We start from the raw sequence: 25,116 nt of genomic DNA on the forward strand, positions 1-25,116 counted from the left end.
GAGGGGAAGACAGAGGATGGGTTTGAAACTCAAATAGGGACAAATCACTTTGCCCACTTTTTGTTTACTCTTCTGTTACTCCCGAGAATCATCGCCACAAGACCCGCTAGGATTGTCAATGTATCATCGTCAATGCACGAATGTAAGTTAATAAATTATAAATGCGTCATCAGTAACGGTAACTTTGCCCGTACTAAAGGTATTTAAATTGAAACTGCACATCAGTGGCAGTAAAAATATACCAATTTTAAAAATGTATTTTATTAGATTTTATTTATTCACAAACTTTGGGGTACCTCAAAGAAGAACTGCCTTTTTCCGAGGCATTCTGCAGTATTGGGCCCCAGGATTTTTAACATGTTGGACCCTGATATAAGAGCGTCTGTCATGTTTATAAGAAAAAGGAGACCAAGTGGATAAGGGGTGGACCTTTTTATATCCTGTAAAGTATTTTTATGACTAAAAATTGTGTTGCTTTTATTTTATTTTATTTTATTTTATTTGGGAAATCAACAGTTCTACATACATATTTTTAGTAAACAAACAAATATAGTGTTTAAACTCAGAACTAATAACAGATTTCCACATAGTATACAAAGTTAGTAAAGAAAATATATTACATATCAAATAAATACATACAATTTATACATGTAAAAATATTATTTTCATGTACTCAATAATCAAAGATTTTTTAAATATTTATTTTAAGAACATTAAGTTACTGTAAATTGGGCGGGATAAGGACAAAAATGCTTGAAGAGAGGATAAGGAGGGGAGGGGAGATGTACATATTTATTATTATAATGTCTACTAAGTTACATAATACATTTTTAGTGTAAATTTTAAATCTGACAGAGTAATGTTTGTTTTAATTGTCAAATATCTTCTTTTTGTTTTTATTTAAATGTTATTTTTACTTTTCATGTTTAGTCATATACATTCGCTTCAATTTTCTTATTATTATTAGTTTTTACACTGATGTTTCATTTTTTAATTATATATGGTATATTTTCTAATTTGTATTTGTGCTTCAATTTTTATTATTATCATTATGTTTACTAATTTATATTTATGTTTCATTTCTTAATTACTAATGGTATATATTTATGATCCAATTTTTATTATTACCTGCATGTTTTCTAATTTATATTTATTTTGAATTTTTCGATATTATAATGATTTTTTAAAACATTTTCAAGCATCATTTAATGCAATGAAAAAAAAACACTTTATAAAAGAAGGTCCTTTCTAAACACAGGAATTTCCTAGCTAGTCGGAACCTGAAACAAAGAAACTTTACATTTGAAAACTATGATTTACATCAATAAATAAATATTCATTTAAACATTTATTGAGATCAAGTCCCAACTCCCAACTGCATAGAACCAAGTCCTGTGTTGAGTTGGGACGAATATATGTAAAAAACTTTAACAATCAATATCACCATATTTACTACGTATAACAAAAACATCATTAAAAAATACATGGCTAATCACATATAAAACGGAACATGCAATAAAAAATACATGGCTAATCACATATAAAACGGAACATGCAATAAAAAATACATGGCTAATCACATATAAAACGGAACATGCAATAAAAAATACATTAAAAATATATAAAACATTTAAGTTTGTTAGTGAAAATTCTCGATGGAAGTTCATTGTAATTTATTATATAAATAAAACACGAGTGATACTTTAATCCACAAATTTGTAATATCCATTGACCGGTTTCATCGCTTTCGCGACATCTTCGAGACTAGTATCTTTATTAAAAAGTTAAATGTATTTATACAGAACAGAGGTAAGGATAGATAATTCAAAGTTATATGTAAGTAAATTAAATAAAGTTATTTTTATCTTAAGGATCATTATCAACAAATTTTCTTTGGGTTAACTAATGGATTGATATAATGTTATTTTAATGAGTTTAAGTATTTTATTTTATTGTTGGTGTCCCATCCTTCGTGAGTGTGGTTTTGTAAATAATGATTTCTGAAAAACAAAGGGTAAAAAGTCATTAGTAAAATTATATTACAATGGGTAAAGTAATGGAGAATGCACATGTGTTATCTGTTCATTAAGTAATTCTACGTCGGGTTTATTTTTTAATCTATTAATTTCGAGAATTTCTAATTTGTCAAGTTTATGGCCTTTAGCTGCAATATGAATTATTTTTTTAATTCGAAGGAATGTTTATTTTCTATTAAATGATTGGCAAAATTTGAATTATCTTTATTATTAGACCATGATTGTGTGCTCTTTCACACACTGTATAAATACATTTAACTTTTTAATAGAGATACCAGTCTCGAAGATGTCGCGAAAGCGATGAAACCGGTCACTGGATATTCCAAATTTGTGGTTTAAAGTATCACTCGTGTTTTATTTATATAATTAAAAATATATGAAAAAAAAAAAAAAATTGAAATAAAACCAGCTCAAATATTTGAAAAACCACCAAGGAGTATCTCACTCAAATCCCTCCCCACATTCTTGATCTTCCTAGATCCTATATCATTGAAAGTCGAAACAAGGTAAATAAATTAATACTTTCTTTTGAAGATAATACAAACGAATTACATTTCAAAATATATATACGTATCTGATATACAAAATGATATTTTCTCAGGTCCACCTGAATATTCCAATAATAGTTCCATAATCATTATCATAATACACTGAGACCTCTTTTTACCCGGGGAATACGTTCCATACAGTACCGTGTACTAAAAAGATCAATGCCTGGATAGGTTTCCTTGTTTAAATATCGATTCGGGATTTCAGAAAAAAATTGTTTTCTATTTATTGTAACTTATTTTTTCCTAAATATAACTTAGTAGCAATATAATAAATTTAAAAAAATGGTGACGAAGATTATTCACTACCGTAAAATATTAAACGTAAAATAAGTGAAAGAGCGATGTAGGGCATTTCAATAATGAATAGTATAGTGAGGAAGTTCAGCCCTACGAGAAGTTGAATATCAAAAATATATTTTTACGCGCGGAAAAATTACAGCATTAGATTTTACGGAAAAATTTCTTGAAAATAAATGAAAAAAATAATAAAAATGATTTCAATAAAAACGAACCTATTTGCATGACGTCACTAGTTCACACGCGGGCACATAGGTACGTCTTTTGTCGGTTTTCAACACAGATCAAAGGGCGCTCGCTGAATGATTGTCGACGCGCTCACGCAATTGGCGCAATTGGCCCAACTTTAATTACGCACGATCTGCCGAAGAGGGGGCACGCGATTTTTTCTGCGTTTTTGACGCCCGCACATTGGCCCGCACTGACAGATAATGAACGACTTTGTTGCTAATATGCACGCCAGCGTACCGGCCAACGTTTTGGCCAGCGTGTAGCCATTTACCACGAGCAGATGAAACTATTTTATTTCACAATAATAAACAAAGGTTTTTTATTGTACTTTACATGTATAACTTCTCGTGTAAGTTTGATAATGCCACCGTGAGACGAAATGTTTTTCACGATTTTTTTTTGGTTTAAAGTGCAACGAAAAGTACTTGTTTTTTTTTTTGGATATAAGTTAATCATGAGAAAGTTCAGTAGTTTTTAAAAAAAAATTAATAGACTGTCAAACTTAGACAATTTTTCTAAAATATATGTTTATTTATCGAATAATCATTGCTGCGATTTTTTAAGTTTTGTAATTCTGAGTTTATTCCGCCCGTGACGTCAGTATTTGTCGTAGGTGAGTTGTTCTGATATTTATTTTATTTTATTTTATTATGTAATTCAACAAAGATACATACTAGAAAACATACAATTTGAAAGCATTTGTCGATACAATTTTACATGCATATATATCTTCAATTACAGAATTACACAAAATAGATCTGGAATAAAAATTTTAAAAAAATATAAAAAAATTCTTAAGTTTTCGAGAAACTTCACCGTTGAATTGAACGCTCTAACTTTTACAGCGTTTAAGAAAACTTGTTCCGATTTCCCGTAACACTGAATTTCCTCCTGGTTGTGGTACCGTGGCTAGTGTCGCAGCCTCTCATATTATGGATCCAAGGGTCGAATCACACGCTACCACAACTTGATTCACGAAGTTGAAGTATTTAAAATATTTTCTTAGTTTTGAATTTCATAATTGTTTTTTTTTAATAAAAATAATCTCCAAGTTAGTAGGAACTTACCGATTTTTGTAGGTCTGCTGATAAAAGATGATTCAAATTATAATCTATACGATAACCTATTTCAAATAAATTAACTAGTAGGTAGCATTGTTATTGTTTATTTTGCATAAAAATTTCTGCCTTAAAACAGGTTGAACCTAGTTAGGCAGACTAGACATTATTATTATTTTTATTAAATGTGATGGTACCTTATTTCAGTGAAAAGATGACTTAGGATGTTATGTCACTTTTTATAAATTTTAAAGGAGAGCAATTTTAAAGGGCTCTGAAAATTTGGATATAGTTTCTCCAGAAGTATTTTTCACCATAGCGTGTTTACACAGCATGCTGAAAAATGTCAGTTTTTTCAGGTTTCCCGGACATATCATATTTAGCCATCTAGAACAAAGACGGCTAAACGAGATATTTTATATTTGACATGCCATATTTAGCCATATTATAACAGACGTGACATACTATCTTTAGAGGTTGACAAAACAAGATATGTTTGACATATCATATTTTGCCATCTAAAACAAAGACGGCCAAACAAGACGTGTTCATCATCATCATTCCATGTCCGCTCCCTAGTTGGAGCATATGGCATCCACAAAGAGCCTCCATGCATTTCTATCGGCTGCCAGCTCCCGTGCGTCCTCCGATGTCAGGTTCCGAAGTTCTGACATAAACTGCTAACAAACCGTCAGCAGTAGACGTCCAGGACGTCGAGAACCTGATGCCTTGTAAAGAAGGCAAGCGTGGTTAAGGCTCTCAGGAGGCATCCGCAGTATATATGGCTGGGTAGCCAACCGTATGTGTTTGGTATATCATAAATTGTCAATCATTACTCCGTTTCTAAAGAATGGTATGTCACGGCTGTTGTCATGTCATGTTTTTACTATGTGACAATTTGCCTAAAAAAGGGACATATCATACTTAGCCATTTTTATAAACGTGTATATGCATGTATGTAGATACATATTTGCCACCTAGATTTTTCCGTCATTATCATTAGATGTCAACTTAAGTTGTGTCCGTTTTCTTTCCAAATTTTAAAATGAGCACCAAAAGTAAAACAAAATGGTAAAGGTTATACGTCATTCGAAAGAAAATATTTCGCTCTGCAAGATATTGTGTTTGCTTTTACGTTGCATTCATTATTTTATTTGATTATATGCCTTCAAAATGGAATGTCAACTAGACGAAAGTGAACATTCGACACCTCATTCTGTTCGCGTTCAATCGAGGGAATAAAGGAAAATAACAAATAACGAGGATACATTATTGACTGATTTGTTATAAAATAATGAAGGAGAATACATGTAGCTAAATTTTCTTTCGAAACCATTTTGTTTTACTTTTAGTTCCCATTTTTACATTTGAAAAGAAACGAACCATGTTATTATAAACTTGGTATGAAGTTACGCCTAGGCATAGTGGTAAAATAAGAATGGATATCTATTACTGTAATGAGGATGGTATTTTCATCCTTATTCTACTACTATGCCTAGGCGTAACTTTGTACTAATTTTAATTAAGTAAGGCCCAATACATTTTTGTTTGTAGATGGAACGATGGATTTTGACGATTTATCATTTGAGAAAAGGCCTTATAGTCCTGCAAATGCTTACAGCCAAAGTAAATTGGCCAACGTATTGTTTTCTGCTGAATTGGTCAACAAATTAAAGGTAAAACACCTTTTCAATACAAGTAAAATGACATTGAATTTTTTCAAATTCAACAAAATGTTATAATGAACATTTACTTCGGCGTTTTTATCAAATGTAAAATGATTTCTTGATGCACTGATGACTTTCTTTGAAGTTTTCGATAAAAACGCTATGTTCTTATTTTATGATTATTTTTAATTTAATTTCGTGTCCGGACGGATGAAAAATAAAGTACCGAGTGTAAAATAAAACTAGAACCATGGACGAGTGCTTTCGACTCGATGTTTGTGGGTGTGGGTGTGCTACTCTCGGGTAAAAATCCTAAAAAAAAAATCTAGTGTGGATAAGTCCACTTCTTGTAATGGTTTACGCGTTCGCACTATGCTTTCGAGGTCCTAGGTTCGATTCCTGGCAGGGTTATATTGATTTTAAAGTTGTTTCTATACTGAAATGTTTCATAGTTTCTGGGGCCTTATGCTGGACTCGTTCGTCTTTAGAATCGTATGCGACTTCCGTAATTCGACGAGTGACCGCCTTCTTGAACCACACATACGAATGCAGTCGATTGAAAACCAATCGACTTTATCTCGAGTGCCACAAAGCACTCGACATTGACAGTCGAATGCGACATCGTAACTTCAGCTGTCAAACTTCCTTCTTGTAAAACGCTCGGAATTCATGTTTGAATGACGAGTAGGTATTTTTGTTGTGTATTAACTTAAAATTTACAACACTGATCAATGCTATGATGATGGCGTATCAACAAATATGCAACAAATATAACTGTACTTATTTTCAATCCATTATCAAATGAAGTTTCTCTAAAAACATGATTAAAAAAATATATATCTCACGTCAATGTGAAAATACGTATTCGAGATATATATTATACAAAATATTTTTAAATTCCATTAAATGAATTTGAAATATTTCTAATAACATGTAGATGGGTATTACGTCAAAGGCAAATAATAATTATCAATGTTGCAGTGTCTCAGTAAAACATTTTCTTTTATTTTGTCATAATATTCCGTAAACAAAATATTCAATGGAAGAAGTCTGACAAGAAACAATAAAAGTTTATGTGTGGCAGGAGAGCCATAGATAAATACGGATTTGTTAGTTGCCACTTTCTCATTCATCTTTGTAATTGAATTATCGGAGGGTTTTCAAGAATAGCATTATGACAAATCAATCGAGATAACCAATCGACTATTGTCGGGTGGGTGTCTAAATATCACATCTTTCCAGCATAAGTCTCCTGGACGGGCCCTTAAGCGTAAGACTGACAAACATGATTAAGATAGCAATCCAGTGCCCTATGCACTACTCAATGCGGATAGGTAAATGATGATGATATTTATTTTTAGGCACATAACATTGATGGCGTCAACGTGTACTCTGTGCATCCTGGTGCAGTAGCTACAGACCTAATAAGATACGTGGATAATTCATATTTCTTCGGAGCTAAACTGTTGTTAACTCCAATGAGATTATTTTTTAAATCTCCCCAAATGGGAGCCCAAACAACCATCTATTGTGCTGTTGATGAAAATTGTGCAAACGAAACCGGACTGTATTACAGGTATGTCTTACAAACGTATTCCCGTATTTTCTCTCTCGATTATGGCACTAGAGCAGTGTCTGCCAAACTGTGTGAAGAAGTCTCAGCTAGGGTGTGCCACGAAGGAAGAATCCTCAAGATTATTGATTTTAAATAATGCCTATTCATTTCAAATTTGTTCAATTTAAAATAAATTCAGAGGACAATAGAACCCCTTTTTGCATAATTTTCAAAGTGCTTTTCGTCATTAGATTATCAAATGTACCAGTGGGTCATCAATCCATTCCAAGATACGACAATACACATCTGACACACAGGAGAACATTTTGATAGATCTAAAAACACTCTGAGCCACAGTTGTTAGATCTACAGATCGTCGTATCTATGCGAATTTGGATTCTCAGCGCAAAATGAAATAAATAATAAATAATAGTTCTGGCTATATGACCAGCCCAGCTCCATTTCTGGTTGGAAACCCTTATTTCTATATCCTGGTTAGAGGGCTTATGACTTTTAATTGTTATATTTGTTGTTAAAAATTGTTTAAACTTCTTTATTAGTGTTTTTTTTTTCTTTTTCGTTTCATTTCTTGAATTAATTTATAAGTACAAAATATTTCTCGTCATCATTTTTTTTACGTCATTATCTATTTTTATACATAAATATATACTATTTACCCATGTATTAAATTGAAATATTAATACATATATTTTATTTATTTTTTCGTTTAATGTTACTCAAAATTGTTTTCTTAGTTTTTTTAACTGGTTCAAAGTATTTCTAATACCAAATTATCATTTTTCATTGATAATTCTATAACTGGTAATATTTTATTTTTTTATTTAGTTTATCTTTTTTAGACTTTCTTAATTTGTTAATTAATAATATTGTTTTAAATGCTCTGTATTACCTATAATTATGCTTACATGTATGTATATTTAATTGTATTCGAAACTAATATGTAAAAGGCACTAAGTGTCGTTTATTTCAATAAAATAAAATAAAATAATAATATTTCTTGGACCAGTTAGTGTATTAATTCAATTTGGGCATAGTAAAAAAAAAACAGTAACTTAAGTGGTAAGCGGTTTGCCTACTATGCAAGAGGTCTCAGGATCGATTTCCGGCAGTGAAATATTTATTTTTAAAGGTTTTTTTATCAATCATTATTCTGATCATCTTACTTTCATGTAACAAAATAGAACAAGATGCGTTGCGATTGGTATGCCAAGGCGGTGCTAGGATGAGAAAGCGTCTTTATTGGTTAAAATCATTTAAAATTTATTTCAACAGAGGGAAAACGTTTTTGAGAAGGAAATAACAACTCAACAACCCCCTAGGGAGGAAATCCAGCCCGTCTGCAAGCATTTGGACATACTCAAACATTGTTAAAATCGTTTTATTTATTATTTTTAATGTTGGCAAGATCAAAACTTTGGCCTAAATATTTTATCCGTATATCATCCTCAAAATCAATGCATTATTTTTTTATTTAACTTTTGATAGCATTTATATATTTTCTAGTGACTGTGTTCCCAAGAAGGCCAGCAAAAATGCTCGAGATCCGGTGCAGGCAGAAAAACTTTGGGATATATCGTGGAAATCGGTGAAGCTTGATGATAAATATAACCCCTTTGTTAAATCTTAATTATTCTAGGGACATTTACAATTATTTATAATAGTTAAATTATTATAAATAATTAATTAAAAGAGTCTTCCATTTTGTTTTGTGGGGTCAATTAATTTAGTTCAAATACTTTTTTAAATGTCAATAAAATACAGGTGCCAAGTATATTAAAAGTATCAAAAATACGTATTGTTTAAGTGTTGATATTTGTTATTATTTTGTTGATAATATGGCTGATTGTCTGATTATAAATAAAAATAAATAGAATAATATTTTTTTGTCGGTAAAATGTACATACCATATGATCAAAAATAAACGAGAATTTCTTATTTAAAATGCCCGCGCTACACCAATCGGTATTCTTTTTTGTAGTTACATTGACAGCACTGTTTTTGACAATCTGTAAAAGTTGTGACTTGTGACCAGCGTTGCCATTACTGCCGATTTTTCGGTAGATCTACAGATTTTAGGAGCAATCTACCAATTTACCGAATTCTATTGAAATTCTACCGATTTCCATATATTTCTTCGTTTTTTTTTTCATAGAACAAAATTTCAATACGAATAAAACGAATACATGTTGTAATAATTTATTGTTTGTTTGCTCACTGAGGTTGCCATCCGTTGATTGTTTTTTTTAAAAAACTCCTTATTTATTGTACATAAGTATATAATGAATTATATCTTAATGAAATGAATTGGTTAGTTTTGGTGAATGGTAATTCTCGGTTATTTCCTCGGTTATTATTGTGGTATGATAAATCATGACCACAGAATTTCATGACATTATTTAAAAATTCATACATATCTTTGTTTATCTTATAAAGAGAAATGAAAGGGGATCACCTTTCATATAAAAATGATAGAAATTGTTTTTCTTCAGTCAATTATCGATTTAAATTGAGTTGAATCATTGTTTTAAGCAATGTTTTTAGTACTTCAGCAGTTAACAGTTTTTAAATTTAAAGAACTTTAAAATACTAATTATTTTTTTGTTTGGCAATTTTGTTTGTTTTTTTGAACAACAACTGTCAAATGTATTTTAGCTCACCTCCCCCCCTTCTCGCCCCCGAATCTACCGAAATCTACCGATTTATTTTTCTGAATCTACCTATTTTCGCTTGATAGTCTGGCAACCCTGCTTGTGACGGCGATCGGATGCTCAGTATTCTGTCAGCATCTGTTTGAGTGAATCGTGCCGTATGGCGATTTTTGCAATGGATAAAAAATTGACTCAACGAGCGTGCCTCAAATTTTGTGTTGCTAATGAAATTTCATCCGCCGAATAACTGAAAATGTTGAATAAACCCTTTGGGAAATCGTGTATGTCGAAAACACGGGTATATGGTATAAGAGGTTAAAAGACGTTCGTGAATGCTTAGATGATCATAAACATACTGGATGTCCAGGAATGTCAAGAAAACATCGATTCGGCAAAGCAAATTGTGTTGAAAAATCAATGTGTGCTTGCTGCATTATTACGCATCTCATCATTGAGATGTCTTAGGTATGAAACGCCCCCCTCGTCCCAAAAACACTGAAAGAATGCGGAAGGACAATTCGTGGATTTTACACCACGATAAAACGAAGTCTCATACAGCGGTGATTGTTTCGGAGTTTTTGGCCGAAAATTTGACTGACTTTTTTCTTTTCCCAAGACTAAAATTGCTATTAAGAAGAACGCGCTTTGAGACAATTGATGCCATAAAAGAGAATTCGCTGCGAGAGCTAAAGGTCATACCTTTGCAGGCCTAAGAAAAGTTCATGGACAATTGGATTCAGCAATGGCATCAATATATTGTCGCAAATGGCGAGTGTTTTAAAGGGGTTGTAAAATAATATTAAAATGAGAATTTTGCGTTTTTTTGACCAATTCCCGTTTAATTTTGATCATGAGGCATTTGTAATAATTATTTATTTTACATTTGTGATTTACCCGAATATTCAAATTTTCGGGGGCATTTTTTTTCACTACAACAGGCCAGAAGGCCCAATTAAACACCGAGCCTTGAGAAAAATAACATTAAATTTATGTGTTTTCACCGGGAATCGAACTCGGAACCTTCCGTGGACGTTCCCGTGGATTCTGTAGATGTGTTTCTTCTTTTTGTTATCTGATTACTTTTATCCGATTCCTAACAGAGCATACCCAATTCTAAGTGTTATTAGAAAACATGATTTTCAAACCTTTACATCATTTTCTTCCCGAGGAAAAAAATAAAAGAAAGTTCAACTCCGTTTAATTTCACTTTCAACATTTTGAAATCTTTGGCGTTTTAGTTGCGTCAGCTTCACCATATCAGGTACAAAATACTTTAACAATCCGAATTTATGTTTAAAAAATCCGTGAAAAATCTGAAATGGTGAAGAATTTTTTTGTTAGAAAGCATTTACACACTGAGGTTAATAAATCAATGCATTTACATCGGTTTTTAATTTGCCCCTTTTCTTTCTTAATATCTTGAATTTTGAGTCATTTTCTGCCAAAATATTTTTGACCCGGTATTTTGAAAAAGTAGCCATGAAACCATAAAGTCCATAAAAACGGTGGAATCAAGTGTCAACCTGTCATTTATTAAATTTTAATTAAATTAATTACGAGTGCGTAATGCCATAAATATGTAATAAGTGCGCAGTGGCATAACATTGAGTTTTCAAAAAAATTAAGTGCTTGACCATAGTGGCGAGCGTTTGCGGCGCGGCGCACGGGACGCGGCGCGGGCCAAGTGTCGGCCATTTTCCACGCGGTTTGCGAGGCAAACCGATTTGATAAAAACCAAAAATATTTTTTGTGTTGATTTTGATGCGAGTTGCATTTATTATTTACCTTGCTTACTATGTACAAGTTTTATGTTTCATACAAGTGAATTTTTCTGCTTTCACATAAACCTTTATTTTATCTTAAAGTGTTGGGATTAGTCAAGAGGAATATTCCATATTCGTAGTGGGCCAATCAGGAACTTCCTAAAATCAGGAAATCCACTCAAAACAAGAGCTGATACCAGGGAGATTGTTCTGTATCCCCTGCATGACCTGATACCTATCTATTTGTCTTCGGATGGAGTCATCAAGATTCCTACGGTTGACTTTCTTCTTACTCAGTGCTATATATACTATAAAACACCGCTTGTTTGCAAATTTACACAAGTACCACAAAACGAGATCAAACTGGTTTAACTTCAGACCTTAAAACGCGCGCGGGCACCTTGCCCGCGCCGTGTACTGCGCCGCAAAACGCTCGCCACTGTGGCCATGCACTCAAACGTACTGATTTCTGTATTCTAAAACACGTTGAGATCTAAAAGCCAAAATACGTTTTCGAATTTAAGTACTCAAAAAATGTATTTTTCAGTATGTTTTTAAGCAGAGCATTCAATTTATTAAAATAATGTCTAATATTTTAATTCTTATTATTTTCATTGATTCGTTACAAATTACTGATTACAGTGCTTATTCATCACAATTGCCCATACACACATTTCTAGTAGTATCTTTAAGTGGCGAAATGGAGTTCCGAGGGTTGCCCTCACACCTCCATAGTCTATGGTGAGTCATGGCTTTGGGATGGGTTGTATTGTCCCCGATATACGGGGTGCCTCGTAGGTCTTTTGATGGTGGGCTGATAAATATTTTTTTTTTTATTTACTTATTTGGTTATCTTTTTAAAAAATATTATAAAAGAAAGAAGTTTTTTTAAATATTTTTAATACATTTTAAATTCAAGAAATCAAAAACGCTTTTTTTTTTTACCTCTTTTCTCCGTATATCAGGGGACGGGAGGGGTTGGGTAAATTATGGATATTGGTCGGAGATTAAGGGGGTCGGTTATGGGATCTAGCAGGCCGAGGCCTGCGATTGAAGGGTTGGAATTTTGGTGCAGAGATTGGAAGAACTTTGTAGCTAGTTTTTTATGTAAGTGTTGAGTGTTTGCGTATTCGTGTCCCGGTGTGTGATTGTGTTTTTGACAAACCACGGGGCTTGTAGAATGATTCGTAAAGTTTTGTTTTGGAAAGACTGTAGTTTATGGATATGATTGGCGGTACTCCAGATGGGGCAGGCGTGGGTGATGATGGGACGAAGAAGTGCTGTGTATATGAGTAGTTTTGTTTTAATGTTTAGTGTGCTGTTATTGTAAATGAGGGGGCCAAGTGATGCTCTGGCGGAGGTAGCTTATCGAATGATGAGTTTAATATGTTCGCGCCAGGTGAGTTTTTTGTCGAGTGTAACTCCAAGATATTTCGCCGTTGGGTGCCAAGCTAGGGATATTATTATATTATATAATATGTAACCATGAACTATGAAAAACAACATTCCGTTTAATCCAACTGATTGCTTATTTTTGGAACCATTACCACCGAGAAGATAATCATCATTACCTAGCGAATTTCATCCAATGACTCGTTTGAAGATTATCGTACAATGTTATTAACACTTTGAGCACCGGCCGAATACACATAGAATTTACCCTGTGCCCGGCCCATTTTTGTGCAACTTCATGCTGCTTTGTTAAGGGTTTCTTAATAGTGTCATAATTATTGTGAAAATACTGGGTTAAATCAATCGAAAGTTCTCATATTTATTTGAAAAAAATCAATTAGACATATTTGTATGATAGTTGTGTTTTTTATGGAGAGCCACATTGCAATGTTCGCACATATACAGGTCTCACTCTTTTTGTTGTCCTTTGTATCCTGGAGCCGTGTAAACACGTGCTTATAATAACCACGCGTTGTATCCCGGTCCCGTGTTATCACGCGGTTTACCAGCAGCGAAAAAGTACTAATAAAAGTCACTAGATGTAAATAAAATGCTCTTTTTTAGACAGCTGGTAAATCACGTGAAAACACGGGATCGGGACACAACGCGTGGTTATATAATCACGTGTTTACACGGCTCCGGGATACAAAGTGTTAAATTAAAAAAACATTACTAGCCGTCCGCAGTCGCAAATAGGCTCTGTTTGCGCTTAAACCAACAGCGGTACGTGAAAAGTAGACAGCATGGACAGAGTTTTTAAATGAGGGGGTCACCTTCACTCCTCCAATCGAACAACCGGCGAACATTCATTTAAAAACTTTATTATAACAAACATTGTCAAAAAATAAAGCGGTAAATTTATTTATTATATATTTATTTATTACAGCAATTTACAAGTAATTATTTATACAACAAATTAATTAAGTAGTAAAAGTAACATATATATTTTTTATTTTTGCTGTTGGTTCATCTAAACTGCCTAACTAGGGACAGCTTCCCCGTTCTAAGGCAGTAAATGATGTATTTTCTAATAAAATTAAAAAGTAATTACAGTTTTAGTATAATGTGTGCTTTTTCAGTCTTAAAAGTAAACAATAAATATCCAGAGAAAACATAAATAATACCAAAATCTCTATATCCTAAGTCCTAAGTCATTACTAGTAAAACAAGAAACCAGCTTACGTCCTTCTACATCGGACGACAATTTCTCTGACTCCCTCCGACCAATATGGATTAAAAATGCAGTCAATACCTTCCTCAGCCTTGCAATCCCACCACATTTCCACGAATTTGGGATAAAGTTATATACCCTCGGGCCTATATAATATTGCTGCCTTTAAGCCAAAAAAGTATTAACTCCTCTCTGTAGAATCAGATCCTTATTGGAGTGTCTAGTATTATGAACATGACAAACCTTTGCGTACTTTTCCCTGTTGAGATGTGTGACCGCTACTGACCTCAATATATACTGTTGACGAATATCCAGCACTTGAAATTCTTTGAAGAGCGAATCACTCGGGTATCAGTATGATTTTTTTAATATAACTCTTAACACTGATTTTTAAGCTATAGCTGCTGAAGCCATAGTCGTTTTAGTGCAGCTTCCCCAGCCAATCAGACCATACGTCAGTATTGAATTTACCAATCCATAATACAATTGTTTTAGTTCTAAAAAACAGAATCCTCGGCCGGTGATATCCAGAACTGTGCAGCGTACCGGCGGGCGGTCTTCATGGCGCACGTTACCCTTATAATACATACAATGACCCTTGCGGTTATTTCATCTGGACGCCTCAGTTTTCGAACATACTACCGTTTTATAAAATTATCAATATTACATTTTGATTAATCCTAATTATAACACAATTACGCAATACCAATGATCGTTATTGATAAGTCTATCATTTATTTTAATTCTCTACAAACAGATATAATGAACTACACATTAAAAAGGTTACTAAAATTCACAAGTCCACCGGACTCCAGTACTTAAAATATGAATTATGGGAAAATCTTACATCAGAACATAATTACAATTACTCAAAAACATTCAGGGAAGACATTGTCATGTAAAAATATATTGGGTCAAATTAGTATATTAGTGGTTTATGGAATATAATTTGACGTTCAGGGCTTTGGTAAGGTGCCAAGATTTACACCCATATAGGAGTACTGGCATTATACAAGAGTTAAATAATCGGCATTTCATTTAGACCGAGTATAGACTAGAGTTCCAGACAAAACGCCTCATGTTAAAAGTTGCTCCTAGGCGGGTTGTGAGCTCTTGGTGCATGCTTCCATCTTCAGTCATGTGAACTCCCAAGTATTTAAAGGTGTCAACTTTCTCAATACTGTGTCCATTACTATACAGAGGCTGATCAAACGTTCAAATGTGTATCTTGAAAAGTATTGATCCTACGAAAAAAAAAATACGATTCTTAATCAAATTTTATTTTCTCAGACTTTTGTATATTTTTTTCTATAAAATCTTCAGGGACGTAATTATACACAAAAAACTGATTTTAAGCACCATTTTTTCAAAATCGCGGCATTAGCGGTGGTCGTTCAAGGTCACAAACTTAAGGTTTTACCAAGGACCCTATATCCACCGATCCTTTTTATAAAAGTGAAAAAAGTACAGACCGAATGACCTTGAACGTCCCATACTTCTAATAAATCTCGACAACCACCCGATGAATCTAAACCTGGTTTTTGCAGTCATGTAAAGTGTCCTAAAACAAAGCTACTCGTATTTGTAATATCTCTGAAAAATAAAAATTAGTACGACAAATTCGTTTCTTACCGAAAATTACAGTATTTTACCGCGACTTTTGGTAAAATTACGGTATTTTACCGCGACTTTTGGTAAAATTACGTAATGGGCAATTATCATGGATTTTTTTATTAGCTTATAAATTAATCTAAAAAATCACAAGCCGATCGGTACTATTATTATTAAAATCTGTTAAGAAATAAGGGAGATATAAAGGATTCATCCATAATCACTAGTCTGTGGCTATCACTTGTGTTTTTTAGTTTTAGTTTTAGTTTTAGTTAAAAAGTTTATGTATTGTTCTGTTGGCTGTCCTGTTAACAATGTCAACGTCAGCCGTCAGTGTTTTTGTAAACAAATATACAAAATTACAAATATAAAACACTGAAAACGACTTTTGGATATCGAGCAAAAAACGTTATCATTAAATCAACGTACAAACCTTCGAGTTCTGAGTCTAATCATTTATTTTTTGCAGTTACGACGTAATTAATGAAGCATTATTTCTCCCCGGAGTCTTACACGAATCGAACAAGATCGCAAGTTATAAGTCTAATTTCCTTTTAAGTTTCAAATGAACATCTACATTGTCAAAGAGTTAATTTCGTGTTGGATTTAATAAGTTTAGAAAGATGCCATTTTTTAGCGGTAGATGTTATAGTAAAGCCCGTTTGGAAGGAAAAACCGCTATAGTGACAGGATGCAATACTGGAATCGGAAAAGAAACAGTTCTAGATTTTTACAAAAGAGGTAAGTGGTAAACCTCAGTGTAATTATGTGAATACATGATACATCTTTACATAATATAGAATACAGTTCTGTGTGTGAAATAGGACCAGATGACTAGACAGCTAATCTCAGGTATAAATCCTGAAAAAGGGAATCGAGTGGAGATAAGTCTGCTTCATAGTGTACTGGTTGGTTCGTTCGCCTACCGTGCTCTCGAGGTCTCGGGTTCGATTCCTGGCAGGGTAGACATGGAATATTAATTTAAAGGTGGCTTTATACAAATGGCTTTATGTCTTGGCTCAAAGCAATAATGAATCTCCTGCTTCACAAATGTATTGTTTATGCTATCTTCTTTTACTGTGCGTTTTATAAAAATAATATAGGTATACAGAAATGAAATATAAACTTATGTTTAATGTATTTATATACAGTGTTTAAAACTGTCTTAACATTTTGTAATTTCTCTATGTATATTAAGTCTTCTTTGTATATTCCCACATGTAAAAAAAGAGTATATTGTTCAGTGTTCTCAGCACGGGTAACCCCAGTGAGATCACATTATTTTTATTATTATTTACACTATGAAAAAAATGAAAAATAAATACTGCAATATTACATTGTTTCACCTGTAACAAAAATGATCAAGATACGCTGCAATTGGAGCACCAATGGTGTGCCCTATGCACCACTGGGTACACATAGAGGAATGATGATGATGGTAGGTATATAATACACATTCGCCGACACTTTTCTCATAGGATCCACTCATATGGACATATTTCATAAGTTATTTAATTTTGGAATATTTTTATTTTTCATTATTATTTATTTATTTAAATCTACAGTCATATACACAATAATACAGTTATAGTATAATGGATACTTAAAATACTAGACCGAAAATGATTTCAAACTTATAATTAACAATATGCGTAATGTGTCGTAAGTAAAGTTATATCACAATAGAATTTGGAAAACAATAAATTAAATGTTTGTATATTAAAAATCATATTGTATTTACCCATCATTACTCACCCGCGACAATAATACCTGTATGCTGTCTCTGATTTCCCTTTTGAATTTATTATTATTATTCAAGTTGAATATCGAGGCTATACTGACAGAATGCATTAAGTCAGCAGTCTTTATATATTTCAAATATTTTTTTAATATAGGCGCAAGATGTTAATTAAAAATTTTATGCTATGTCTAGAATAAAGGTTACTCTTTCGAAGCTTAAAAAAAAAGAGTATTGTATGAGAAATAAAGCGTTGAAAGAATATAAAAGCTTGAAATGTGATTATCTCGAAACTTATTTTAATGACTTAATATATATATATATATCACTCGCCAATGCGAGAAGTAATGTGTTTATACAAGTTGCAAATTCTATGATGCATGAATTTTTTTCTGCATTAGTATTTATGCCAGCCTAGTAAAACAATTTGGTGTGACGGGTACGTTTAAAAAGTGCATGGAAATGAACTACACTAAGTAAATTAGGGCAGTCAGTAATGCCATTTAAAATCTTGATAAAAACATTAAGAAATAAAAAATTAAGACTTGCTTCATCAGTCATCGCACTATATTTCAGGTGCAGTTATTTGGCACGTGTGTGTCATCGATCATGGACTATGAATCATTATGAGCTAGTGTGTCATTTAAAATCATTTTTAAATTAACTTATTTTGATACAAACGCAATATTTGTATGGGCTATAGAACTTATTCTGAAATATGATTTATCATATATTAATCGTTTATAAATTTGTCGATAATACAAACGGCTTGTTCAAGAAAATTATTATTTTTTAGGTGCCCACATTATAATGGCTTGTCGAAATGTGACAAAGGCCAAAGAAGCCATGGAAGATATTTTTCAGAAATGTGATGGCCAGGATGGCTTAGGTTCCATGATTGTTACCGAACTTGACCTGACCTCTTTGACCTCGGTGAAAAAGTGTGCCCGCCATATCCTGGATACGGAGCCGGCAATCCACATCCTCGCCAACAATGCTGGTATCATGATGTGCCCGAAGGGACTAACTGAAGATGGCTTCGAAACCCAAATTGGAACTAACCATTTAGCGCACTATCTTTTCACACTTTTGTTGCTGCCTCGAATTATTAAATCCAAACCAGCTCGTATAGTAAATGTTTCTTCTTTGGGACATGAAAGTATGTTTTTTAATTTAAATATTAGTTACAACTTCCAATTAATTTATATTAGATTATTAAAGCATATAAAAATATAGTAAAATGATAAGCAAAAAAAAATCTCCCACCAGGCATAGCCTATGCGTTTTACATAATGAGAAACTTATTTTACTAGCAATTTAACTGAAGTTGTGAAGTGAACTTTTCTTATCTGCCATATCATTATTAAATAAATTGTATAATCTAGGAGCGGTGAAGTGTGCATATCTCTGTCCTAATCTAGTTTTACAAAAAGGTGCTTTGATTTTAATCTTTCGAAAAGCTTAAAAAAAACTGTTAGTTCCGGAGAGGGTTACAAGGAAAACCTCAACTAAAATGATATAAATATGAATTAAGGAATACATATATATCTCATATTGGTAGTGTTTATAAAATTTTGAGTTTCCTGCTAAATTCATACATTTTTTCATAAAACACTGTTGCGAAAGGATGCTTTATGAGATCGCACTCCTCGCTGCTTGTTGAATAACACTTATCTAAATTCACGCATCCCATTAGCGGGGAGATACAGCGGGGTGATGGAAGTGGGAATGCATGTAAAAACCTAACCCACAAAATCCATTGTTTGTGGTTATTGCTGTAAATAAGCGACCAAATAGTAAGAAGCACACGTGCAAACTGACCAACGTATCGAAGATTATAAAACTGTAGAGCGAATGAATTGTAATGTTTGCTGTTTGCATGGGGGAAAAGCAAATAAAAATGTGAACTATTATTAAAAAAATTCTAAAGAAAAATATTGTAATCATCTTGATAAATTATTAACATTACGGAGTAGGATTATGCAAAAAATGAAATCAATATGATGGTTGACAAAAAAGTTGTTGTAAAAATGGGGGACCCTAGATACCTCCTTAGATCCGGATGTGTTAATGTCAAACCTCTGAGTGGTTCGATTTTGACTAGCCATAAATAAGTTTGGTTGCATGTGTGTAGATTTTAAATCCTGGTATCCAATACGCTCTTCATACATTCATTTTCTGTTTCATTCAGTTTCTTTAAATAATTGATTCGATGGATATGTAATTGGTTTTTTATAAATGTAATTGGCATGATTTTAATTATTATTTTTGAAACTATTTCTAATGATTTTACGTATTTGTCCAAGGCTACACCTCATACAATTATTGAGTTACCTCATGAAGTATTTAATATGATTTGTTTTGCAGATTATTTATAAATTTTAATAGAACAATGATCTGTGTTTATTTTTTCAATGTTTTTTTACAGCGGGATCGATTGACTTCGATGACATGTTCTACGAGAAAAGACGTTACAGCTCTTTTGGCGCGTACAGCCAGAGTAAATTGGCCAATGTGCTATTTTCTAGGGAATTGGCTAAAAAACTTAAGGTACTACTTTACTAACTACTTTTAAATGTCACAAATTCTAGTGAACAGCTGTTTCAAATAGTTAATCAATTATCTGTTTTGATATATTTCTGGTTTCTAGAAAACCATGTTTAGTGTATTTTCATACGTACAGAGCTAACTTTTTAAATGTTAGGACATCTCAGCTATGATAACAAGTGACGTCATGGGCGGAAATTTCAAAATTACAAAACTTTAAAAAATCATACTGCTATACATAAAAATACAAGATAAAAAAATTTGGCTTATTTTATTAGTCTAGTAACAGATATATATATATTTTTTAAATCACTGAACTTCCTCATTTAAGAAATATGAATGTTCAAACAGCCAGAATGGTAAATGTTACACAGTATGTAAAGGGGCCTCTTAAACCAAACTATGACGGGTCATAAGCCCTGTAAATGCCTAGCAGTCCAGATTCTCTTCTTTAAAATATTCTCCGTCTCTGTTGTAATATATCTTAAAAACTTCATAGGGGGGTACTTGTACTTTCTTATCTACTTGTCTTCAAAAACTTGGACAAACTCAAAATATTATAAAATTTTTAACAACTTGTTATTGTTATACTACGTCGTCTGTCTGTATTGAATTTTTTCAATAGTTTTAATCGTAATTTAGATGCAAACTGACTCATTTGAAATAAATTGGTGATACAAGTTGATGTGATTGACGTAAGCAGTTTTAATAAAAACATGTTACGTAATTTTCAATAAGTCTTGTATTCTCATAATACGTACTACATTCTGGAAACTACAATGTGCATAAATTATAGTAAATACACAAATGATTAAAATATTATAAGCTACCAAAGAGTTGTGGTATCTGTTTTACATAACATATTTAAAAAATATTTTGATAATCTGCACATCATGTAAAATTTAATGTTAATATATATATTTTTTTAATGTTTAATTTTTATTTATATTCTACCTTCATACCGCACAATCTTGTCTTAATAAAATAAAATAAACTTACTGTTTTTAAAAAAAATAATTTTTGTATATTCTTTACTGAAAATTCATTTTTGAGTCACTTTTGTGAAACAAAAAAACATTGGCATCCCTCATCGTGTAATGGCTAAGACGCATTCCTCGTGCTCGGAGGATTCTGCGTTCCACAGTCTGAATGTTCTGAACGGTAATTCACCACTGTAATTATGTCTTCTGGCCTGTTGCGGTACAAACAATTTATACAAAGTTTACATGATGTATTATGTAGTAGGTACATTTTATACTAATTTTAAAATATCAACTGCAGTTTCAGAGTTTTGTGGGGAACCAAGTTATACTCCTGTAGTAATGTCACACAACTTCATACCCATTGAAGTTGGCCCAAAATGTTTATACGAGGTATATTCAGAAAATATGTTGCGTTTGACAGGTTAAAGAAAACTAGTACATCAGAAAAGAAAATTATCTGAAAAACTGAAATTATTTTTCTACATAACTCCGACCTTTTTATACAGCACAAGATTTTGTATTCCCCTTTCTTAAAAGAGTATCGCCTTCTTCATAAAAGGGGACACCCACTTTGTTCGTCATCGTGTATATTATCATGATCTTCATGAAACTGTCTCATCCATCTATCTCCTTGCCATTGAATCACTTATCACATGTTCTCAGTACACCTCACAGATCTGTGGATAAATGTGGACATTAAAATGTTCTTTGCATAAAGGAAACGAATTCCAGACCTTAAATCACAAGCGGCGGGATTTTCTATTTTATGCAGCATTTCAAATAAGCGCCACGGAGTGTACACAACAGTCAGCTAACTTATAATGGTATAAAATCCTTCTCAATAGATCAGAGTAAGTACCACGCATGTGCAAAACTGAAAACGCAGTGCTGCGATGGCAAGAAATACAACCGGAACATACTTTCTGCATATACCTCGTATTTGAGTAATCATAACAACGCAAGTATTTCTTATTTTTAAAAAATGAATAATGAATTCATTGAACCAAATTATCCCAAAATGATGTTTTTTTAGTGCTTTTGGCCCAATAATATGTAGCGCAAACTGTTTTATGTAACATTTAAAAAATTCTTGTTTTAGGATAATAGTGTAGAGGGTGTAAATGTGTATTGCCTTCACCCTGGATCAGTAAACACAGATCTAGCTCGGTATTTAGATCAAACATACTTTTATGGTTTGAATTTTTTGTCAAAATTAGTTGCAATATTCATTAAATCACCCGAACTCGGAGCTCAGACCACCATTTACTGCTCCGTGGATGAGAAATGTGCCAACGAAACCGGACTCTACTACAGGTAAATGAGACAGTTTGTGGTACCGTAATGGATTCGGAAAGTTCAAGGTTTGAATCCCGTTCTACCACATCCTTTTTACCATTTTTACAACACAATTATTTATGGCTAGAAGAAAATGGCTCTGAAATTAAAAATTTGTGTCAATTACTATATTTCCTCAATTATAAGACACGCCCTTGTTTTTAAAGACCAAAAATATAAAATAGAAATACTGTTTTTTTTTAAAAAACTTTATTATAAACAGTTGTATAATCGTAGCAAAAAGGATTTTTAAATATGCATATTATTAATGTACTGTCACCATCAGAGCCTGAAACTTCTTTAGATTCAGTGTCAATTTTTCTGTATCACTTTTCAACTCATTGTCTACAAAATGTCATCCTCTGTGCCATCAAGAGCATTAGTGATGCAGTATTTCTTGTAAGAATATCCCACTACTGTCTCCGGGATTTTCTTCCAAGAAACTGACACCCATTTTGCAATTTTTGATGCAGGTGCCTTTTATCTTAATTAGAGACAACATTTTTACTTGAACTCAAACATGCTTAGGCAGTGTCACTTGACCACCCGCTCCGCCATTTCGGACCAACTGACCCCCCTTCCCAATAAAGATTGCGAAATTTTTCAGCGATTATAAGACACCATCAATTATGAGATGCACTCTGAATTCAGGAACACCAAAATAGGAAATAACATGCTTCTTATAATCGAGGAAATACGTTTTTTTTTTTTTACAAATGTATGCTTCCTTAAAATACTCTACTTTTGAAAACGGTTTTATTAATTTTTAACTATGTCCAAAACTTGACCAATTCATATTTTTTAAAAGGGAGCAATAAAAAAATATCAAAATTACAAAGATGTTTTTAAAATGTGCACCAAAAATTAGAAACCTTATTTTTTTAAATTTCTGTCTGACTGCTATATTCCCGATGTATTTGCTTTAGTTTTCAATTAATTCCAAGAAAAATATGGTGCTAAATATTTCATGAGCATACTTATTTAAAAAATTTGAAATTTTAATGTGAACAGCTTGCCCACCACATACCGCACATTACATCTGAGAACACAAGTCTTCTTAGCGGTACCCATAAACAAAGAAAAATAGCTTTTTACCGAATTAGAAGAGCTGCTCGAAGGAGCTCTCTGTAATCTGTTAGCCTCGGTATCTTAGTGCAGAAAAAAAAGAATCCAGAAGTTCATAATATTACTTCATAGGATTTAGAAAAAGAGAGGTGTGAATCAATTCGCGGAAATGAATACAAACCTTTTCAAAGCCCTGAAATTATTTTTGGAAGCCACCCGATCTGTACATCCGACAGGACATATAAAAGGGCCACGGTTAGTAGCGAGAAGCGCCATTCGGTAGGAAAAAAAGGATAGCTTTAAAATTCATGTTTTAAAAAAAAAATAATTAAGGAATAACCCGCTAAGCCTCTATTCCAGAGGCTTGTCAGCAGGTGGGAAAGAAAGAAAATGAAAGTTATGAATAATGCACCACAATACCCAGACAATTAAGAAAAAATCTTTGTTGAATGTTTTTCTTGCAACTGGTAGGAATCGAACCCGCGTCTCCACTTTTACAGTTGTTGGTTAAACCAACTGCGCTACGGCGCCTTCAAATTAATATTTGTTTTTTATTTTTAGCGACTGTGTAACTAAAGCCACCAGCAAGCTCGGCCGTGATCCTGTTATAGCTGAGAAATTGTGGGACGTTTCATGGAAGTTGGTGAAACTTGGAAACTGGGATCCATTCACTACTAAAGATAATACTTTCTGATCATTTAACTTCACTTTGACATGGTTTTGTTTTTTTTCTACATATTTTACACATTCACATGTTTTATAATACAATGAATTTATTTATTGTGGTGGTTCGTTAAATACAAAATGAAATATTTATGATATGTTTGCAATATTTATTTGTGCGATAAATCCCAAGCAACTTTTCAACATAAATCAGTAGATAATATTTTATTGTTTATATACGTAATGTTAAAAAATTACTGACATTGCCATAAAATTCTCAATATGCAAAAAATATTTACAAGACAAAAATAAATATGTAAATTTTTGGGCTGCGCTCAGAAGCTCTAATGTAGTGAAAAGTGGAGACACTAAGACAAAAAAGTTAAGTAGATTTTTAGCATTGATAAATCATATAAATAGGTACTTTGGAAGAACAACCAAGATGAAATCACATAATTTCAATTATCATTTGTGTTTCATAGAGAACTATATTGGTACTTCAGTGGAACCGTATCTGGATATTTTTTGGTGCGTGGAAAGCAAGGTGATCAGTTATTTCACATTCGCCCTACTAGGAAACGAACTTAGAACCTGAGGCATGGTCAGCAAATGCTCGAACCACTACGGTACGAGGCAGACTTATCTCCACTCGATTTCCTTTCCCAGGAGTCCAGAGATCTGGTTCTTCTTCTCGCACAGCTGCGTTTGCCTACTATACAAGAGG

At 32.7% G+C, this 25,116-nt stretch overlaps 2 protein-coding genes across 2 annotated transcripts; both read left to right on the forward strand.

The window, feature by feature from the left end:
• The first annotated feature begins 10 nt into the window (after nucleotides 1–10).
• Nucleotides 11–11,445, forward strand: LOC148275354 (retinol dehydrogenase 11-like). The gene is made up of 4 exons (XM_088235804.1): nucleotides 11–142; nucleotides 5,728–5,849; nucleotides 7,202–7,416; nucleotides 8,920–11,445. The coding sequence occupies exons 1-4, from the start codon at nucleotides 133–135 to the stop codon at nucleotides 9,041–9,043; spliced, it is 471 nt and encodes a 156-aa protein (XP_088091930.1). The 5' UTR covers nucleotides 11–132; the 3' UTR covers nucleotides 9,044–11,445.
• A 4,899-nt stretch (nucleotides 11,446–16,344) lies between these two features.
• LOC148275355 (retinol dehydrogenase 11-like) lies at nucleotides 16,345–24,548 on the forward strand. Its single transcript, XM_088235808.1, has 5 exons — nucleotides 16,345–16,802; nucleotides 18,596–18,958; nucleotides 20,228–20,349; nucleotides 22,429–22,643; nucleotides 24,291–24,548. The coding sequence occupies exons 1-5, from the start codon at nucleotides 16,685–16,687 to the stop codon at nucleotides 24,421–24,423; spliced, it is 951 nt and encodes a 316-aa protein (XP_088091934.1). The 5' UTR covers nucleotides 16,345–16,684; the 3' UTR covers nucleotides 24,424–24,548.
• The last annotated feature ends 568 nt before the right edge of the window (nucleotides 24,549–25,116 follow it).

This window comes from Micrasema longulum, unplaced genomic scaffold (genome assembly GCF_059751315.1).
Source record: "Micrasema longulum isolate JH-2025_06_02 unplaced genomic scaffold, ASM5975131v1 h1tg001446l, whole genome shotgun sequence".
In the NCBI taxonomy this organism is placed as follows: Eukaryota; Metazoa; Arthropoda; class Insecta; order Trichoptera; family Brachycentridae; genus Micrasema; species Micrasema longulum.

Bases quoted from the DNA above. Each gene is read 5' to 3' on its own strand.
- LOC148275354 (XM_088235804.1), top strand. The intron at 5,850-7,201 runs GTAAAACACCTT...ATTTATTTTTAG, and splicing joins AATTGGTCAACAAATTAAAG to GCACATAACATTGATGGCGT. The intron at 7,417-8,919 runs GTATGTCTTACA...TATATTTTCTAG, and splicing joins GAAACCGGACTGTATTACAG to TGACTGTGTTCCCAAGAAGG.
- LOC148275355 (XM_088235808.1), top strand. From the start codon at position 16,685: ATGCCATTTTTTAGCGGTAGATGTTATAGTAAAGCCCGTTTGGAAGGA. The intron at 18,959-20,227 runs GTATGTTTTTTA...GTTTTTTTACAG, and splicing joins TTCTTCTTTGGGACATGAAA to CGGGATCGATTGACTTCGAT. The intron at 22,644-24,290 runs GTAAATGAGACA...TTTTATTTTTAG, and splicing joins GAAACCGGACTCTACTACAG to CGACTGTGTAACTAAAGCCA.